Source organism: Felis catus, chromosome B3 (assembly GCF_018350175.1).
Source record: "Felis catus isolate Fca126 chromosome B3, F.catus_Fca126_mat1.0, whole genome shotgun sequence".
NCBI classification, from domain to species: domain Eukaryota; kingdom Metazoa; phylum Chordata; class Mammalia; order Carnivora; family Felidae; genus Felis; species Felis catus.
The window spans coordinates 134,084,953-134,105,072 of NC_058373.1; the positions used below are offsets into that span (position 1 = coordinate 134,084,953).

Genomic DNA, 20,120 nt, shown 5'->3' on the forward strand with positions numbered 1-20,120 from the left:
AATATAGTGAGCTGGAGGTCTGACTCAAAAGTTTAGAAAAAGAATATGAACGCAACACTTGAAAAGTAAAAGGAACAAAGGAACATCATCAAAGAAATAGAAAAAAATGAGAAACTTGACAAAAGCTGTTTTTTGGAAGAGATTAAAACGGACAAATTTCTAGCAAACTGATCAAGAAAAAAAGAGAAAAGTTATAGATCAATAAAAAGGAAACTTTACTACACTCACAACAGAGATTAAAATATAAGTGAATTCTATGAACAAATGATACCAAGGAATTTAAAAAGAAAAAAGATAACATTTTTCTATAAAAATACAACTTACCAGAGTTGACTGAAGAAGAAATTGAAAACCATATATAATTATACATATTTTTAAAACATTAAATAAGTATTTGAAAAGCTACTCACACTCGGGGGGGGGGGAAGAAAAAAATTACACTGATAGCTATACATGTGCAGTAAGAAGAAATATTAAGAGAAATATGATTTCTATCTATATATCTGATTCTAAATTCATTTCATGATGTTGGTATATAATCTTGATACCAAAATCAGACAAATGTAATATTAGAAAATTATACGTCAACTGGAAAATAAAGTCCAAAATAAAATATTAGCAAACAAGATCCAGCAAAGTGTAAAAAAAAAAATAATAAAATATAGAAAGTAAAGTTTTTTCCAAGAATTGAAAGATGGCTTAACACTCAACAACATAAAGTTATTAATATAACTCACAACACTAGGTGATTAAAGAGAAAAACTGTAAGAATTTCTTTATATCAATAAACAATTAGAAACTGAGAATTCATCTACTAAAACCCTAGAGTAAACACCATACTAAATTGTAAAACCTAAGACACATAGCCTTAAAGTAAACAAGCAAGAATACACACGAATAAAAGGGCAATAAAACCAAACCAAACCATCCATTCACAAACACACAGAATAAAAATAATGAGAATCACAAAGATATAAAACCATCATTACTGACAAACAGTGGTTCTGATTTTCTCTTAATATAGTCATATACTTAAAAAATCCAAGTGAATCTGTAAGTTACTGGAATATGAATTCAGCAACATTGCTTTGTACAAGATCAACATTCCTGTAGTGCCAAAAAACCCCATATTCTTCTTTTTGTAAATTGGAATAAAACTTATAAAGTTAATAGAAATGAATCTAATGATATAAGTACAAGCATTACACAGGAAGTTATAAAGTATTATTTAAAGAAATAAAAGATAATAACTGGGAAGGTAGGACTATTTATTTCTGCTAATTAATCAGAAGATTCATTATCCAAAGATCACAGTTATTTCCGAATTAATTTATCAGTTTAATTCTATAATTCACATGGAGGAACAAAAGACCAAGAATAGAGAATACAGAGAAGAGAGTGAAGGAAGGTCAGATGAAAGGAGGAGAGAATGGCAGGGTAAGAGTGAAGAAGAGAAAGATCTCACCTTTCCAGATTTAAGACTTACTATAAAATCATGGCCTTTAAGATTTTTTATTTTGACTCAGAGGGAAGCAACCAGAAGAATGAAACTGAGTAAAGAGAAACAGAACAGAAATAGACTCACAGGCATGTACAGGAATTTGGCATATGACAGAGGGTACCATTCAAATCAGCAGAGAAAAGATTAACTGACCATTCACTGATAGTGAACTATCAACTGGATTATCTATAAAAAGAGGTAAAATAATATCCCCACTTTGTTTTATATTGAGAAATTCCTATTAACATTTTAATGTGCTCATTTTTAAAAGAAAATAAAAGCAAATATCTTAGTGCACTGAGATAAAAAGAGATTATGTTTTTAAAAATTCAAAGAAACCAACAACCCAATTTACACCTCAAGGAACTAGGAAAAGAAAAACTAAAAGCAGCAGGAAAATAAATAAGTACAGCACAAAGAAATGAAACAAGAATAGAAAAACAATAGAAAAAAACTAACAAAACTAAGAGATGGTTTTTTGAAAATATCAACACTGACAAACTCTTGGCTACATTAAAAAAAAATATTCAAATAAGTAAAATCAGAAATGAAAGAGAAGACATAAGAAAATGAAAGAGAAGACATGAGAAGCTACTATTGCGGTGCCTGGGTGTCTCAGTCAGTTAAGTGTCCGACTCTTGATTTTGGTTCATGGTTGTGGGATTGAGCCCCAACTTGGGCTCTGTGATGGGCATAGAGCCTGCTTGGGGTTCTCTCTCTCTCTCCCCACCTCTGCCCCTCTCCCCTGCTCATGCTCTTTCCTTCTCTCTCTCTAAAATAAAGGAGGTAAAAATTAAAAAAAAAAGAAATAACTATGAACAATTATACACCAACAAATTGGATAATCTAGAATGGATAAATTCCTAGAAACATAATTTATCAAGACTGAATCATAGAGAAATAGAAAGTTCTGAACAGAACCATGATCAGTAAGGAGATTAAATCAGCAATCAAACACCCTTCCCCCACCCACCTCCCTCCCCGAATAAGCTCAGGACCAGATGGCTTAAAGGAAAATTCTAAAAAACATTTAAAGAATGTCCTCACTTTTTCAAAAAACCAAAGAACATACTTTTAAACTCATCAGATGAGGCCAGCATTACTGATACCAAAGCCAGCAAAAGATACTGCAAGAAAAGAAAACTACAGCCTTCTATTTCTGATGAAAACTGATACAAAAATCCTAACAAAATATTAGCAAACCAAATTCAACAGCATGCTAAAAGGTTTATGTAACATGATCAAGTGAGGTTTATTCCTGGAACGCAAGGATGGTTCAAGATTTGAAAGTTAATCAATGTAATACACCACATTAACAGAATGAAGAACAGAAGAACAGAATGAAGAAAAATTCAAGTGATGCAGAAACAGCATTTGAGGGGCACCTGGGTGGCTCAGTCAGTAGAGCATCCAACTCTTGATTTTGGCTCAGGTCATGATCTCATGGTTTCGTGAGTTTGAGCCCTGCATCATGGCTTCAGTGCAGAGTCTGCTTAAGATTCTCTCCCTCTCTCTGCTCCCCCCTCCCCCTGCCATTCACACTCTCTGTCTCTCTCAGGATACATAAATAAACTTAAAAAAAAAAAAAAACACTCAGCAACAAAGTAGGAATAGAAAGAAACTACCTCAACATAGTAAAGACCGTATATGAAAAGCCCACAGCAAACATCCATACTCAATGGTGAAAAATGGAAATTTCCTCTAAGATCAGTAACAAAGTAAGGATGTTCCCTCTTACCATTTCTATTTCATACAGCACTGGAAGTCCGATCCAGAGCAATTAGGCAAGAAAAAGAAATAAAAGACATCCAAATTGGAAAGGAGAAAGTAAAATTATCTCTGCTTGTAGACGATATAATCTTATATGTAGAAAACCCTAAAGATTACACACACATACACACACACACACACACACACACACACACACACACACACACTATTAGAATAAGTACATATACCAAAGTTACAGGACAGAAGATCAACATACTAAAATCAGTTACATTTCTTTACACTAACAACGAAGAGTCTAAAAAAAAATCCCATTTAAAATAGCATCAAAAATAACAAAATGCTTAGAAATTAATACAACCAATAAGTCAAAAGACCTGACAGTGAACATTACAAAATACTGTGAAAGGAATTAAAGAAGATAGAAATAAAAAGAAAGACATCCCCTGCTTGTGGATTGGAAGACATAATATTGTGAAATGTCCATACTACCCAGGATAATCTAAAGATTCAATGTAACTCCTATCAAAATCCCAATGGCATTTTTTTTTGCAAAAATTAAGAAAAATCTTAAACTTCATATGGAATCTCAAGGAACCCTGAATAGCCAAAATAATCTTGAGAAATAAAGAAAAGTTGGCAGTCTCACACTTCCTGATTTCAAAACATATTTCAAAGTTACAGTAAATAATACATCTTTGTAGTGGAATTAAGACAAATATATAGAGCAATGGAACAAAACACAGAGCCCAGAAATAAACCTTACAGTGCATATGGTCAAGACCACACGTGAACAAAGGATGGTCTCTTCAACAAATGATGCTGGGAAAACTAGAAAGCCACATGCATTCGGCCCTTACTTTGCACCAAATACAAACGTTAACTCAAAAAAGACTAAAGACCTAAATGTAAAATCTAAAACTATAAAACTCCTAGAAGAAAAAAACAAGTTTCATGACACTGGATTTGGCAACGATTTCTGGCATACGATACCAAAAGGACAAGCACAAAAGCTGACAAATGGGACAATATCAAAATTAAAAGCTTCCTTGCATCAAAGGAAACAAAGTGAAAAGACAACCTATAGAATGGGAGAGAAAATTTTCAAATCACATATCTGATAAGTGGTTAATATCCAGAATATATAAAGAACTACAACTAAACAACAACAAAAAGTAAATAATCTGATTTTAAAAATGCAAAGAGGGGTGCCTGGATGGCTCAGCCAATTAACTGTCTAACTCTTGATTTTGGCTCAGGTCATGATCTCGTGGTTCATGAGTTCAAGCCTCACATCAGGCTCTGTCTGCACCGACAGTGTGGAGCCTGCTTGAGATTCTCTCTCTCTCCTCTCTCTCTGCTCCTCCTCACTCCCCCCTCCTCTCAAAATAAATAAATAAACTTAAAGAAAATAGGCAAAGAATTTCAGCATTCTTCCAAAGATGATATACAAATGGTCGAAAAGCATGCGAAAGATGCTCAACATCACTCATTGCATCATTAATGCAAATAAAAACTACAATGAACTATCACTTCATGCTCATTAGGAGGGCTGCTGTCAGAAAAGCAGAAATAATAAATACAGGTGAGAATGTGGAGAAACTGGAACCCTTGCACACAGTTGGTAGGAATGTAAAATGGTGCAGCTGCTATGGGACACATTATGGACATTCCTCAAAAAATTAAAAATAAAATTATCATGAGGGAAAATAAAATGTTATAATCATATGATCCACCAGTCCTACTTCTGGATATATATCTAAAATAACTGGAAGCATAATCTCAAAGAGATATTTGTACACCTATGTTCACTGCAGCATTGTTTACAATAGCCAATAAGTGCAAGCAACCCAAATGTCCCTTAGTGGATGAATGCATAAACAAAGTATGATATATACATATATTATAATATTATTTAGCCTTAAAAAAGAAGGAAATCCCAGGATGCCTGGGTGGCTCAGGCAGTTAAAGCATCTGACTTCGGCTCAGGTCATGATCTCGCCATTCCCAAGTTTGAGCCCCGTGTCAGGCTCTGTGCTGACAGCTCAGAGCCTGGAGCTTGCTTCGGATTCTGTGTCTGTCTGTCTGTCTGTCTGTCTGTCTCTCTCTCTCCCCCGCTCACACTCTCTCTCTCTCTCTCTCAAAAATAAAATAAACATTAAAAAAAAAAAAGGAAATCCTGTCACTTGCTACAACGTGAATGAACTTTGAGGACATTATGTTAACTGAAGTAAACCAGTCACAAAAAAGATAAACGCTGTAAGATTCTACTTATACTAGGTATCTAAAGTAGTCAAACTCATAGATACAGTGTAGAATATTGGTTTGCAGGAGCTAGGAAGGGGAAAAAATGGGGAGTTGTTGCTCAATGGGTGTAGCGTTTAGTTGCAAGATAAAAAAAAATTCTATAGACCTGTTACACAACAACGTGAATATAGTTAGTACTACTGATCTACACTTAAAATTAGTTAAGATGTGGGGCGCCTGGGTGGCGCAGTCGGTTAAGCGTCTGACTTCAGCCAGGTCACGATCTCGCGGTCCGTGAGTTCGAGCCCCGCGTCGGGCTCTGGGCTGATGGCTCAGAGCCTGGAGCCTGTTTCTGATTCTGTGTCTCCCTCTCTCTCTGCCCCTCCCCCGTTCATGCTCTGTCTCTCTCTGTCCCAAAAATAAATAAACGTTGAAAAAAAAAAAATTAAAAAAAAAAATTAGTTAAGATGATGGGGCGCCTGGGTGGCTCAGTCAGTTAAGCATCTGACTCTTGATCTTGGCTCAGGTCATGATCTCTCGGTTCACGGGATCGAGCCCTGCATCACGCTCTGTATTGACAGCACGAAGCCAGCTTGGGATTCCCTCTCTCTCTCCACCTCACTCTGCCCCTCCCCAACTCATGCTCACTCTCTGTCTCTCTCAAAATAAATAAACATTTTAAAAATAGTGAAGATTATAATTTTTATGTGTATTTTCTAAAATTAAAAATTTTACATAATAAAATATAAATATTAAATGATTATAGTAAATTTGATTTTATTAAAATGTCAAATCTGATGATGGCAAAAATATCATTCAAAACAAGTGAAAGACTTGGAAAAGAAACAATATGTATAATTACAAATGACAGGTATCTAGAATATTTAAAGAACTGCAGCAAGCCAATAATATCAGAAAAAAAACTTCAATACTGTGATAAACACAGAAAGCTAAATGAATCTCAGTAGGATAATGGGTAAGTAAACTGGATAATTCACATCAAAGAATATTATACAGAGGGTAAAGTGAATGAAATAGTTTCATACTGATCAATTTGGATAAATTTCAAAAAACAAGTCAAATAAAACAATTTGCATATGGTATGTCATTTATGTCCATTTTAGGAACACGAGCTAATAGTATATATAGTTTATGGATATACACATCTGAAGTAGGGGCACTAAAACAGGATTAAATTCAACCCACCATCTGCCTTTTGCCTGCACTTGTTAAGCAAAATGTGGCTGGAGTAAAACATAGAATCAGGTTGACCAATTTCACTTTAAATTCACGACTGTGAACCTCGAGCAGGCCTTTAACGCTGCCCAGCAAACGCACTCATTTCCTAATCCATTCATTCTCCCATGGACATGACTGCTTATTTTGTATCTTCTCCTCTCTCCTCAAACTCCAGTGTCTCCTTCTTTTCCCTCCTCACTTTCAGTGAGAACACAGAAGCAATCAGAAAAGACCCTCTATGAGCTCCCCCTACCACGTCTTGACAGCCACCTGCTTCTGTGCCCAAGGAACTCACCCTTCTCTGTTCCTAAGGATGAACTGACGAAGCCACTAGCTAAGAACTACATCCCCACTTGTGCACTGAGTTTATCCCTCCCAAGGTCCAGCATCTCCCCCCCATCTCTTATTATTATATCGACCCCCACTTCCTTTACAGGAATGTGTCAACCAGCATATGACGTCTGTCATTTCTCCCGTCTTATAATAAAGAGACCTCTTTTGACCCCGCTTCATCCTCTGCTGCCCTCTCCACACGATTTCACTTTTTACAGAAAACCCCAAGGTTGCCTTTATTGGTAGAGGACAATATGTCTATTCCCATTCTCTCTTTCTTGAGGTTTAAATTGAGCCAATGATCAATCTCCTGTCCTCACCTTACTTGAGTAAACAACAGTATTTGACATAGTTGATCTTGTTAGTCCTTGAAACATTTCTTCACATGGTTTCTAAGATAACACACTCGCCTGTTTTCTTCCCAACTTTCCAGTTTCCTTTGCTGGTGCCTCTTCCTCTCTTTACTCTCCATGTTGGAGTAGCCAGGGCTCAGAGTTTAGTCCCTTTTTCTTTTCTATCTGTACTTACCCTGCTGATATTCTCCTCAATTTTCATGATTTTAAATATACTGGCAAATTCCAAATCTGTATCTCTAGATGGGACTTCTCCCCCACACTCCAGACTCCTATGTCCTATTGCCTCCTGGACATCTCTGTAAGTCTAACAGTCATCTCAAAACTCAAGCTGCTCAAATGAACTCCTCCACTTACCCCAAATCTTCTTTCCATCTGAAGTCCACTAGTTGATGGCGACCTCATCCTTCCAGACTCTCTAACCAAAAAACGTAGGGCCCCCCTGATTCCTCTTGCTCTCTCACACCCCACACCCAACCCATCAAGAACTTTCATCATCTCTAATGTCAAAATATATCTAAACTCTGACTACTTATTACAACCTACTCTGCTAGCCCATGGTCTAAACTAGCCATTACCATCTCTTGCTGGGATTAATGCCAAAGCTTACTAACTGGTCTCCACGTCTCTAGACTTGTGCCACTATTAGAACAGCATGCTTGGCAAATCGAATTACTCTTCTAAAATAAGTCAGATCCTCTCCCTCCCCTACTCGAATCTCTCCAATGGCCCCCACTTCACTAAAAGAAGCCGTAGTCCTTACAACAGTCTTCGATGCCCCATATGACCTGTACAATTCTCCCTCTGTATGACTGCCTGCACACCCCGACTTTCTGCTACTCTAACCGTCAGTCATTTTATACACTTACACTGCACTCCTCTCTGTTCCACAAACAGCCCAGACATATTCCCACCTGGGATCTTTCACGCTGGCTGATCCCTCTACCTAGAAATCTCTTTCCTAAGATACGGACATGGCTCACACTCTCACTTTCTTTGTGTCTCTACTCAACTGTCATTTTCTCGGCAAGGCCATTCCCAATTACCTGATTTAAAAGTGCAACCTTTCTCACCCTGATACCCCCATCCCTCTTTCCTAGTATACTTGTCTTCTTGTAACTTACTACTATCTATCATATTCCATACATGTTTTTACTCATTTTCCTGTTACTGGCTGCCCCCCTGTCTAGAGGAAAGGTTTCTGTCCATTTTGTTCATTGCTAGATTTCAACACTAGATAGAACTCTGCCTGGATCACAGTAGACATTCAATTGATATTTGCTGAGTGGAAAAAAATACAAAATGTTTATAAGTGCATATGTGAATAGTGGGTGCACAGATTCTGTTGTATCACTTTTTTATATTTTTATTAGTTAAGTATTACACAATGTAAAAAATTAAAAAAAGATATTTAAAAGATATAAACATTTATTCATCCCATTTATTCAGGGTTGATTAGTATTCCAGAATATTTTTTGCTAAATTCCCCTTAAGGGCTTGAAAATCCCTGACACTCAACATGGTTTTAAATAATTTTCCCTTTATTATGGTCTATTTTCAGATTAATGCATCCTATGTTAATATAGAATAATGTGACTGCTAAATATAATTTTCAAGTAAATAAAAATTATATATATTTACCTTGATTTGAACAATGGAACACATGATAGAAGTTTCTGTGAAAAGAATCTCCACTCAAAAGTTGTCCCTGCTTGTTCTGTGATGCCATTTACATTAAACCTGCCCACTGAACTTATACATTGAACCTGCCTTATTTTCATTTTTGAAATTAAAAAAAATTTTTTTTAGAGAAAGAGAGAGCGAGTGAGCTGGGGAGAGAGAAAAAATCTTAAGCAGGCTCCACGCTCAGCCCAGAGCTAGACACGGGGCTCTATTCCGCAATCCTGGGATCATGACCTGAGCCAAAATGAACTGTTGGACCCTTAACCGACTGAGCCACCCAAGTGCCCCAAACCTGCTGTAAAATAAATAGTATAACGGTAAGTCTTAACAGAGCCAATAATTTTTAAAAATTTTTTAATATTTATTTTTGAGAGAGAGAGAGACAGAGCGTGAGCAGGAGGAGGGATGGCGCAGAGAGAGAGGGAGGCACAGAATCGGAAGCAGCAGAGCCAATAATTTCTACTGTAAGAAAAGTTACAAAGGAATCTGTGCGGCAGACATCTGAGGGCAAAGCCCTATCTGTCTCCCTTCCCCTGACAGATACCTGACAGAAAAACATTGCAAAAACAATGGCTGAAACTAACGTGCTAGCATCTGTAAATTGCATAATACTGTTTGAGTAGAAGAAAAACTGGGGCAACAGAAAAATGCTCTGACTGGTTTCTAGGCCTCCTGTTTTCCCAACACTTCCATCTCAGTGTTGACCCTAAAATAACTAAAATTATCCTAAAGTCACTCAGCTTGGCAAGTGACTGACAAGACTTGCTTCCAGAGACTTACTTAATACGTTCTTCAGGAGCACATGCCAATGCAAAGAATCGTGAACATATGTCACTACAAATTAGGCAGGAGGGGGAGAGAAGTAACTAGAAAGCTGCCTTAGAGAGGAGGGTTATCTGATTCCCAATGCAAACATGCTCTTTATGGGTCCTGAACCTCCCCAGGCATCTTGTGATATATATGTCACAATAGCAGAATGCTGCAAATGACATTATTAACCAGGCGTTCATTTAAGATGTACTTTAAAACTTTCTTACAAATCAGAAAAGGGAGAATAATTAAGATTCTCATCTGTCTATTTTAATTTTGCTCACAGTAATCTAAAATTTGAACAGTATGTCCTACAAGTAGAAACTGATATTTATTTACTGCTTCACACATTAGAACTTACTTTCATAAGCACCAACTCATTTTGTCCATATTATGATCCTATCAATTAGATATGACAGCTATTACTTTACAGATGAAGAAACTAAGACTGAGAGGGGTTAATGACTAAGTGGCTTGCCCAGAGTCACACAGCCACAAAGTGGAGAACTGAAAAAGATCCTCTTACTTTAATACATGTTCCATCCAGTATATAAGCCTTTATATGTTCAAAAAATTAATTAATGAATAACATCATTTTATAAGCGAAGGTACATTTTTCTATTTTCTGTAAAGAGAAAATAGTGATTAATCCATAGGCCTGTCCCTTTAAAATATATTATAGTTTGGCAGTATGTTATAGTTTAGCTACTTCTATTTTAAATGTTGGGGTCATTATTTTTCTGCTACTTTTATTTAGCTACCTGTAGGTTCATGTTAATAACCTGTTGTGATATTTGTAAATGTTCAATGTGAAATTATGAAAACATAGAATGCATGCACTATTTAAGTATAGGGTAACTAGGGGCGCTTAGGTGGCTCAGTCTGTTAAGTGTCTAACTTTGGCTGAGGTCATGATCTCATGGTTTGTGGGTTTGAGCCCCATGTCGGGCTCTGTGCTAAAAGATCAGAGCCTGGAGAATGCTTCAGATTCTGTGTCCCTACTCTCTCTCTACCCCTCCCCCACTTGTGCTCTCTCTCTCTCTCTCTCTCTCTCTCTCTCTCTGTCTCTCTCAAAAATAAATAAACATCAAAAAAATTTTAAGTATAGGGTAACTAATATTACATTAATGTATCATTTTGACATTGTTTATGAAGAGGTAAAAACAAACCCCTTTTAAAAATAGTGTTTAGGGGCACCTGGGTGGCACAGTCGGTTAAGCGTCCGACTTCAGCCAGGTCACGATCTCGCGGTCCGTGAGTTCGAGCCCAGCATCGGGCTCTGGGCTGATGGCTCAGAGCCTGGAGCCTGTTTCCGATTCTGTGTCTCCCTCTCTCTCTGCCCCTCCCCCGTTCATGCTCTATCTCTCTCTGTCCCAAAAATAAATAAACGTTGAAAAAAAAATTAAAAAAAAAATAGTGTTTAAAAAAATTTTTTTAATGTTTATTTTTGAGAGAGAAAGACAGACAGAGTGCTAGTAGGGGAGGAGCAAAGAGAGACGGTGACACAGAATCTGAAGCAGGTTCCAGGCTTTGAGCTATCAGCACAGAACCCAATGTGGAGCTTGAACCCACAAGTGGTGAGATCATGACCTGAGCTGAAGTCGGGCACTCAACCGACTGAGCCACCTAGGCACCCCCCTGAACAAATGTTTTTGAAGTCTTCAATGTTAGAATCATATATCCGATACCTAGCAAATGTCTGACTTACATTAGGAACTCAACAAACGTTTACCTAATTGTACTCTCAAGAAATCTTCTGAAGGACATAGGCTAGCATACAGGTATTTAGAAATGTCTTCTTTTATTCTTAGAGTCTCAAGGGATTTATCAAATTCTATGATTGAGAAAAGAACATATCAAAAATATCAAACTTGTAAAGTATTCATTATCATATAAAAGATTTTAAAGATTTCTAAAATAAATCAATTTTATCCTGTTTACAATCCAGTTTAGCAAACTATAATCTAGAAATAATTAATTATATGAATATTTGACAAATACCTCTCAATAGAGGCTCATCAGGGAAAAGAATTTGTTATGTTCCCCACTATATTTTCACGGTCTAGTACAATACCTGACATACTGTACTCAATATTTGCTCAATTGTTAAATTAACGAATACACAGAGACATGAATATTACACCATGAACAGAAACTTTAAAGGTTATTTTAAAAGTACACATTTTTTATACTAAGTAAACTCCTAAAAATTAAAAAAGAAGTACATTTCCCAGACCAAATGAGGGCAGAATTTATAACACAAAATTGCAACATGCTGAAGGAGAAGCAGATTTGGGTGGGGGGAAGACAAGCTCGGTTTTGGAAACGTTGAGCTTGAGAAGCTACAAAAGTGTCAAGTGGAAATACGGTAGAAGCATGTTAGGGTCTGGAGCCCAAAAGAGAGGTCAGAGTTGCCATACATATTTAAGAATCACCAGCCTAAAGGGAGACAGTAAGGCATATAGAGAGAAGAGAGAGCACTTAGTATTTAACTGTAAGGAACACTTGGGTAGAAGAGGAAAAGCCTGCAAAAGATAGTGAGAGAGATAAGGAAAGCCAGGGGACCGTGGTGTCACGGAGCCAAAGTAAGAGGCAATTTCTAGTTCAACATTACTAGGTAGTCAAGTTAAGAAGAGGACTAAAAAGTATCTAAAACTGAGGTCAATAGTGACTTTGACAAGAAGACTTACAGTCAGTTGGTAGGTGTGCAAGCCAAACCAGAGTAGACTAAGGAGTGAGTGAGATGTGGGTAAGTAAAGAGAGTGTGTAGACAAATGCTGACAGAGGAGAACAAGAACACAAGAGATGGCAGGGAATATAGAATTCTGAGATAGATTCTTTTTATCTACTAGTCAGTCAGTCCGTCCATCCATCCATCCATGCATCCATCCATCCATCCATCCATCCACTCTCCATCTTTAAAAGTTTAAGACAGGAGAGACTAAGCATGCTTAAATGGTAACAAAAGGGTCCAAGAGGAAGAGGTAGAAAAGGAGAGAGGTTAGTTAGAGCTAGAGCCATACAATCTCTCCCTAGGCACTGGAAACCCAGGAGGAGACTCCTTAAACTAGAGTTTAAACTAAAAACCAAGGAGGTAGAATAGGGATAAACAAAAAAGAAACTCACTCCAAGAAAGATACTTCAATATAAGTGATTCAGCGTGACATGTGAAACCAAAAAGGACTGCTAGCTAATCAAAACAGAAATTGTTTGGTGGAAATATTTTTAAGGTGGAAGGAGTCTTAGGCAGGGAAATTGGCTGAATAAGTGGTGGGTGGAATTAGGGAAGCAAAGGACCACGAGATCCTGTTGTAGGGGTCTCAGAGAAGGGTAGTTCCCATGCCAGCCATGAGAGCTAAACCTGAAGTCTAGTGTGATGGTATGTCCTCTACAGAAAGAGGAAGAATGAGCTGGTAGTCTGAGGGGAAGAGATGAAACTAGAAAGCTTAATTATACAGACACTATCACGTAACTATAATTAAACGCAGCTAGGTTGTATTCAGTGAAAAATAAGAAAATGTGTACAGTATTTCTCCACTTCAGATAGAATCCCAGTATTTCATTTTTGCACCTAAACAACTAAGTGCTCAAAACTTAAGGCAGCCCATGAGAGCCCCCCTTGTGGAGGAGTGGCTGACATGACTCGCAGGACACACAAATCTCTCTTGTGAGGAGGGACCTGGCTGGTTCAGTCATACAGTCTTTCTGATTAATTTGTATCTCTGTATTAAAACTCAACAACTCTGATCCATATTTGACTTTTGTTTATTTTGTTTTAGCTTCTGACATTTTGCCGTTGCCCAGGGCCAAAGTCTGCCAAACATTCAGCCACATGTACCTGTAAATACAGGAGTCACTAAGTGATTCTTTTCATTGGTGTCTTACCAGGACCTAGCCCAATGTCTCCATGGAGAAGGCCCTCAACAAATACTTTGATAGAGGGAAGGAGCAAATGCGTGAATGGTCCCATGGAGAGAGGAGATGATGGTCACCAAATCTCCCTGCGAAGGGGTCCTTTACAAACCAAGGGCCCTTTGGCTGTCTGTTGAAGCCCACAAACCACTTCTCAGAATAGTGTTTTTAAATGCACAGTATGACAGAGGAAACTAATCATATTGCAATACAGACAAAAGAAACGAATTACGGTGAAATATACTGAAATCAAAATAGAAAGAGAAGTTGTGACATCATCACAAACATGGTTCCGGGGCACGTGCTGGGCTCGTCAAGTCCCAGACATCTCTGTAGAAAGATCTGGCCAGGCTACTTCACTAGCAACACCACCAACTGATAGCATCTGCAGGTTTTGTTTTCAGTTTCTCAGAGAGGAATTCTCCAAACTCCTGTCTGGGAAGACGTGTTCTCAGGACAAAGTGGCAGAAAGAGGCCGTGGGAGCTCCATGGTTCGCTGTGTCATTTTTCACCCCAAGGAAACAGTAGTTTCCTTGTTGTGGCCTCACCTTCAGCCCCTCGTCCCTGAATCCAGTCTTTCTACTTAACCCTTTCAGTCTTCCTGGAAGGTAAGGGAAGCATGGCTGCCTGGGTGAATAGGGGAGACAGAGACCCGGAGGCTACCTGTTTCTTATATAGACTTCCAAACAACCCTCCTATGTCCCATGGCACCTGTGTTCCTACTCTGAGGGAGTCCTGACCCTTTCTGGGGGCCAGAAGTGCAAATTAGTTTGCCTTGGGGCTTCTCACGTTGCTAGCTTAGGATTCAACTGTGATCAGGGATGCTTAAATTGGCTACAAGTAGTATTCCTGCTGTCCGTCTTCCAAAATTTGGTTGCTATATTCTTTCATCTTTTCTGAGTACATACCTATTTTACTCCTTTACTTTTGTTTATGGGGTTTAATGAGAAAGCAACAGTAAATGTATTTAATCTGTCACATTTTACTGACATTGCCACTAATAGTTTTACAAAGGAGAAAAGGTCTTAAAAATAAAACTTTGAAGTAAATTCCTCAAAAATTCATCTATTTCATAACAATGGTTGTCCCATCAAAGATAATCAATATAATTATAACCATAACTTCATGAAGGCATCTTATTCACCACTGTATTATCCAGTACCTAGCATAGTAGAGGTGGTCAATACTTAATAAGTGAACTGAATGAATATAGATATGATAAAAAGTTGAGATCTTTAGTTTTTATGATTTCAGCACTTATCAAATTCACTTAGGACTACATGGGCAATATTCCAAAAAGCAAATGTTCAGAAATAGATACGCCTAATTTGGAATTCAAGACCAATGTGTTTTACAACCACAAAGTTCTTCACTACAAAAATTCCACTGTGATTCTGTATTCTAACTAATAATTTCTTAGATAAAAATGAATTGGCATTCAAATTCATCTAGTTATCTTGCATAACCAGTAGTGTAAAAATATAATTTTTATTACAGCTGCTACATGAGGAGTATTTAACTAGAACTAGATGTACAGTTTTAAATGTCATTAAATGCACCTGTAATAATAAAGAGTTCTACTGAAAGTTGCAAGGTCCTCCATATTCAAAATCTGCACGTTAGCTATCAAATTTTAGTTCAGCTATCACAAATTACTTCAATAATTTTAGATTGTTGAAGAAGTAGGTCTAGTAGATCCTTGTCATTTTTGTCAAGTGAATTCGAAGGGCCATCACGACATGTCCTACTTTGTAAATATAATGTAAACTGTATGTCCTTTGTTTTGTAATGGTCCACTGGTTGTCACCTAAGCCATAATTCTCCTAAAGGGCCCAAAGGATTATTCAAAATTTTCAGTCATATTTTATAGGGAAAGTTAAATGCATAGTTTTGATTTGTTTTAGACTGGGGAATTCTGATATATTCATTAAATGTTTACTGCAATTCTAGCAAGATGGTTCCATGTTCCATGGTAATTTAAGCTAAAACTCTTTACAGTCATTCAGGTCAAGATGTTCCTCTAGGCAAACCTGCCCCAAAAATCCATAATCCATACGGTACTATCCTGATAAATGCTTCTTCTACAGCTCATTTTTTATCATTGTGTACATTCCATTGTTACTAACTTCAAATTAAAATATAATACTCACTTCTTCAGCCACAAACTCCTTACTCAGACCAAAATCTGTCAGCACCACGTGGCCATTAGAATCAAGTAGAATGTTCTCAAGCTTAATGTCACGGTATATAATCCCCAACTGTAAAAACAAACAAATATGCATTTTAAAATAACAGTTTCCAAAAAATAAATTAGGAAAGTCTTTGTCTACCTTAAAAACAAACCAAAAAAAGGATTCTCCTGCTCAGGATGCACTAATGGCTCTTAGTGACTGGCCATGGCAAATGTGAATTCCTCTATCTCAGGGCTCATCTGCTGGGCTCGCTGGACCTCTCCTACCTCCTAACTCTTCCTTCTTTGTGTAATGAAGGTCCATCTTTGTCGGACCAGCTTCTGTGGGGTCTTTCTGTTGACTACTGCTTCCTCCTATCTTCTTAATTATCTAATCCTCACTGTACATGATCTTCTTCGGGTACTTTTAGCCAATTCGTGTCCATCACTTGCTAATGGATTCGGAGGCTTTCCTGACTAACCAGATTCCACATTGGTCATGTCTTTCTTTTTCTTCTTACAGCACCTACACATATATTGCACTTATCTAAAAATAACTGATATTTTCTAGGTGTTTCCTCCTTGTCTTGATATAACCATACTCTAACTCTGTTCTTCACGTTTATCTAGTATCTTGCAAAGCATCAAATAGGTAATTAATAAAGGCTTGTTGAATAATAGGCTTCTAAATAAGCAACAAGTCAATTAGATAACATTTATATATCCCTCCATTTTGTTTTGCATGTGTTACAGTAAAACACTTCAGCTATTTCTTCAGCTAAATAAATCTACACAAGTCATATAAGTTCTTGATATATGTGCATTGCATATTTCATGTTATGTCAGCCTAAATTAAATGTTTTTAAACTTAGAAACCCTGCTTTCTACAACATAAAGTATATGAAAAAGCAGATTCATACTAATTTCTTAAAATGGAAACAAAAAATTACAGAAGGAAACATGCTAGGCAATTTCCCTCCTGGAACTTCAGTGTTCTACACGAAAGAGAGGATAATATCTGCAGTCCGAGCAGACATTTGACTCGAAGCTTCATGAACATCTAACAGCCAGTGTGACTTTTTTTTCTTTGAAACAAACTCTTTGAAAACAATTTTAGAAATAAATTATTTACTATCTGCTTCACCTCATCACTTCCAAGGAAACTCTCATTTTTGTCTCTTCTCAGGAAACTCAATGTTAGCAGCTGTGTCAAGGTTAATATTCCTGGCTTCCTGTTGTATCTCTTTGTATTTATCTTTTTAGGGTAGTAAGATTAAGAGAAACTTAGCTGAGATCTGATTTGCTACATTACTTTCACTCTACATCAATTACACGTATATCCAGTATTCATCAGGTTTTCTACTTCTGATTACCCTGTTTTAATAATAACAGGTGTTCATGGATTTTTTTCTTTAATAAACAGAATTAACAGAATTAAAGATTTCACACAAATTAAAAACTGAATTTAGTAGCTTACCCATTGGAGCTTTGTATTTGTTTTGCTTGTTTCTACTCTGGTTATTTATGGTGATTTCTACCATCGTTTTTATATTATAAAAACTTACACCTAAGCATAAAACTCCAAGATCTTGACAACCCATTCCTGGGCCCAATTTGGTTCATATATGAAGATGTCCTAACTGCTTTATATCCCACGGATACTCAACCAGCAAAAGCTGGCCATCCCAGGACAACTCCACCCAAAGGAATGTCTGTCAGCTCCCTTCCTGCTCCTCTGTCCCTTTGGTCCACGCACTGTAGCCCCACCCCCCATGCCCACCAGGGCCTTTTCTCTTTCCCTCCTGTTCTTATACATTTTCATCCACTCTCCGTAAGACTCCTGCTCTGACCACCCCCACCCCCCCATCCAGTCCTGGCTCTGTTCTGCTCTAGATGTCCCCTTTCCTCGATCCCCTCCTTCTGTGCTGTGTCTTCTCACCATCTTTTCTCACAGCCTCTCCCGTCCATTGCCTCCATCTTGCAATTCCAGTCTCCTTGCCACTTTAAAATTTTCCTCCCTCTTCCCTGCCTTTTCCTTCATCTCTCTCCACTCCTGTCCATGCTCCATAAACACCACTTTTATCCCTGTTCATGTCTAATCCAGTGCAGGATCTGAATTCACGACAAAGAATAGTAGCTCTACAATGCACCTGTCTCATCCTAATGTAGCGACTCAAGTCGTGATGGCCTCATGATCTCACACACTTTGATGAAAATTACTCAAATACTTTCTATTTCTGAGGAAATACACACACGCTTGGTCTACACAGCTAACTGCTTCTATAATAATCCATCCTCATTAAGTTAAAAAAAATTTAGTCAAAATTTCTTCGATCAAGATTAATAGTATCTGAAATAATATATATATTTTTAAAGTTCGAATGGATTTTATGGAGTTCAAACAGCAGCACAGGCATGAATTCCACTTAAAGTTTTTAGCAACTGAGTTCGCGCTACATGGAGACAATGGAAGAGGAGGGACAGAGAGGGAACAAGAGGGGGGCCCCAGGGGCAAAACAAAGGCAAAGGCAGACCAGAGTGGGACAGCGGGGTAGCTGGGTAGCGTGGCGGGCGCTTCTTTCCAAAAACTCATATTCTCCAACTTAATCAGGAAATATACCCTGCAAACAAACAGGCAGAGTCTGCAACGGAGTAAGTCACAACTAAGCAAATACAGATTATGACTTGTGGTTTTATTTCAAAGGTTATTTTAAGAATGAAAAGCTTTTATCCTAATGGTACTTTGTAATAAGCATTAGGATTTTTCATAAACAAGAACCAAAGAACTGTTCACATTCTATCTTTTTAATCCGTATCGCAGGAACTACCAAGAAAAAAAGATGATTTTTGAAAGAGGGAACTACAGAATTGAGAATATTGGCAACGGTGTGTAAGTGTGCTTTCACAATCTCCACGAAGACAATGACGTTTCAAACAGTAGCTCTTTAGCTCCAGCATTACCTCAGTTAAAATAGATTTTTTTTTCAAGAAAAGAACTCTCAAAGACTGAGCATCTTACCTTGTGGAGATGTTCGAGGGCAAGCACAATCTCTCCAACATAGATCCGCACCTCGTGCTCTGTGAAACGCTCTCTTTGAGAAAGATGAGTAAAAAGTTCTCCACCATTTATATAATCTAAAAATGAAATATATTTTTTTCTTTCTTTGACTTGTATTCATAAACTTAAGGAAGTATTCCCTTTTAAACATTTTGGATTAACCACAAGGCACTGACTTTAATATATTATTTTTGTATAATTCTTTGTCTATAGTATATAGTTTCATCTAGAACATATTACTAAATACATATAGTAATACATTTCATAAGATAACGACTACCCTAAGCCACAATCAAATGAATGTGCATGGAGTATTGCCATTAAAACTATTACATGACATCTGTATATATTTAAATACATTTTTCCAAATGCAGTGTATCAAAACCTCTGCCATCACCACATAATACTTAGCTTGCTGTGGAGTACCAAAACATCAACCATTGCAACAACTAAGATAAAAAAAGGAACAGAACAAAACAGAACACAAACAAAAATCTCAGCTTTTCCTTTGTAATAGTTGCCAGTCACTATCTGAGCAGATTCCCTATTTTCTAGAATTTTCTATGTACCCTTTCAAAACCGTGTTTCAGGTAGCAGGTGGCCTTCTTATTGCTCTATGCAGCCCATAAGTAAAAGTGGCACAAGGTGGCTGAGTCAAACACCTGACACTGAAAGATTTCCATTTCCCTCTTAATTTGCCCCATTTATCCCAAGAATAATGAAATTAAAGACAAAAAAGGCTACAGTGAGAAATACATAAGAGAGCTGAATAATAATAATATAACATAATAATATATAATGTGATTAATAATATAATTACTAATTATAAATATAATTATTATAATATAGACAGTATAAATATAATTACATTTAATAATAATTACGTTATTTGTAAAAATTATTTGTTTGTAATTAGCTCTAATAAGACATTTATTGATAATTTGATAGTAGCTTCATCAGAAACTAACCACTGCTACCTGACCACACAACATCTACGTGTGAGAAACAACATATACCTAGAAAATAGTCACAGATGTAATTTAAAGCTTTCCTCCTAAAAATTTGAGAAGCATGCATCCCAAGTAT

General features: G+C 37.1%; 1 protein-coding gene across 1 annotated transcript in view; it reads right to left on the minus strand.

Moving 5' to 3' along the window:
- The window catches only part of RPS6KA5 (ribosomal protein S6 kinase A5), a 177,556-nt gene that overhangs the window by 57,426 nt on the left and 100,010 nt on the right, over positions 1-20,120 (minus strand). Inside the window, 2 exon segments of the mRNA XM_003987915.6 lie at positions 15,957-16,064; positions 18,996-19,111. Coding sequence (XP_003987964.2) covers positions 15,957-16,064; positions 18,996-19,111 — 224 coding nt within the window.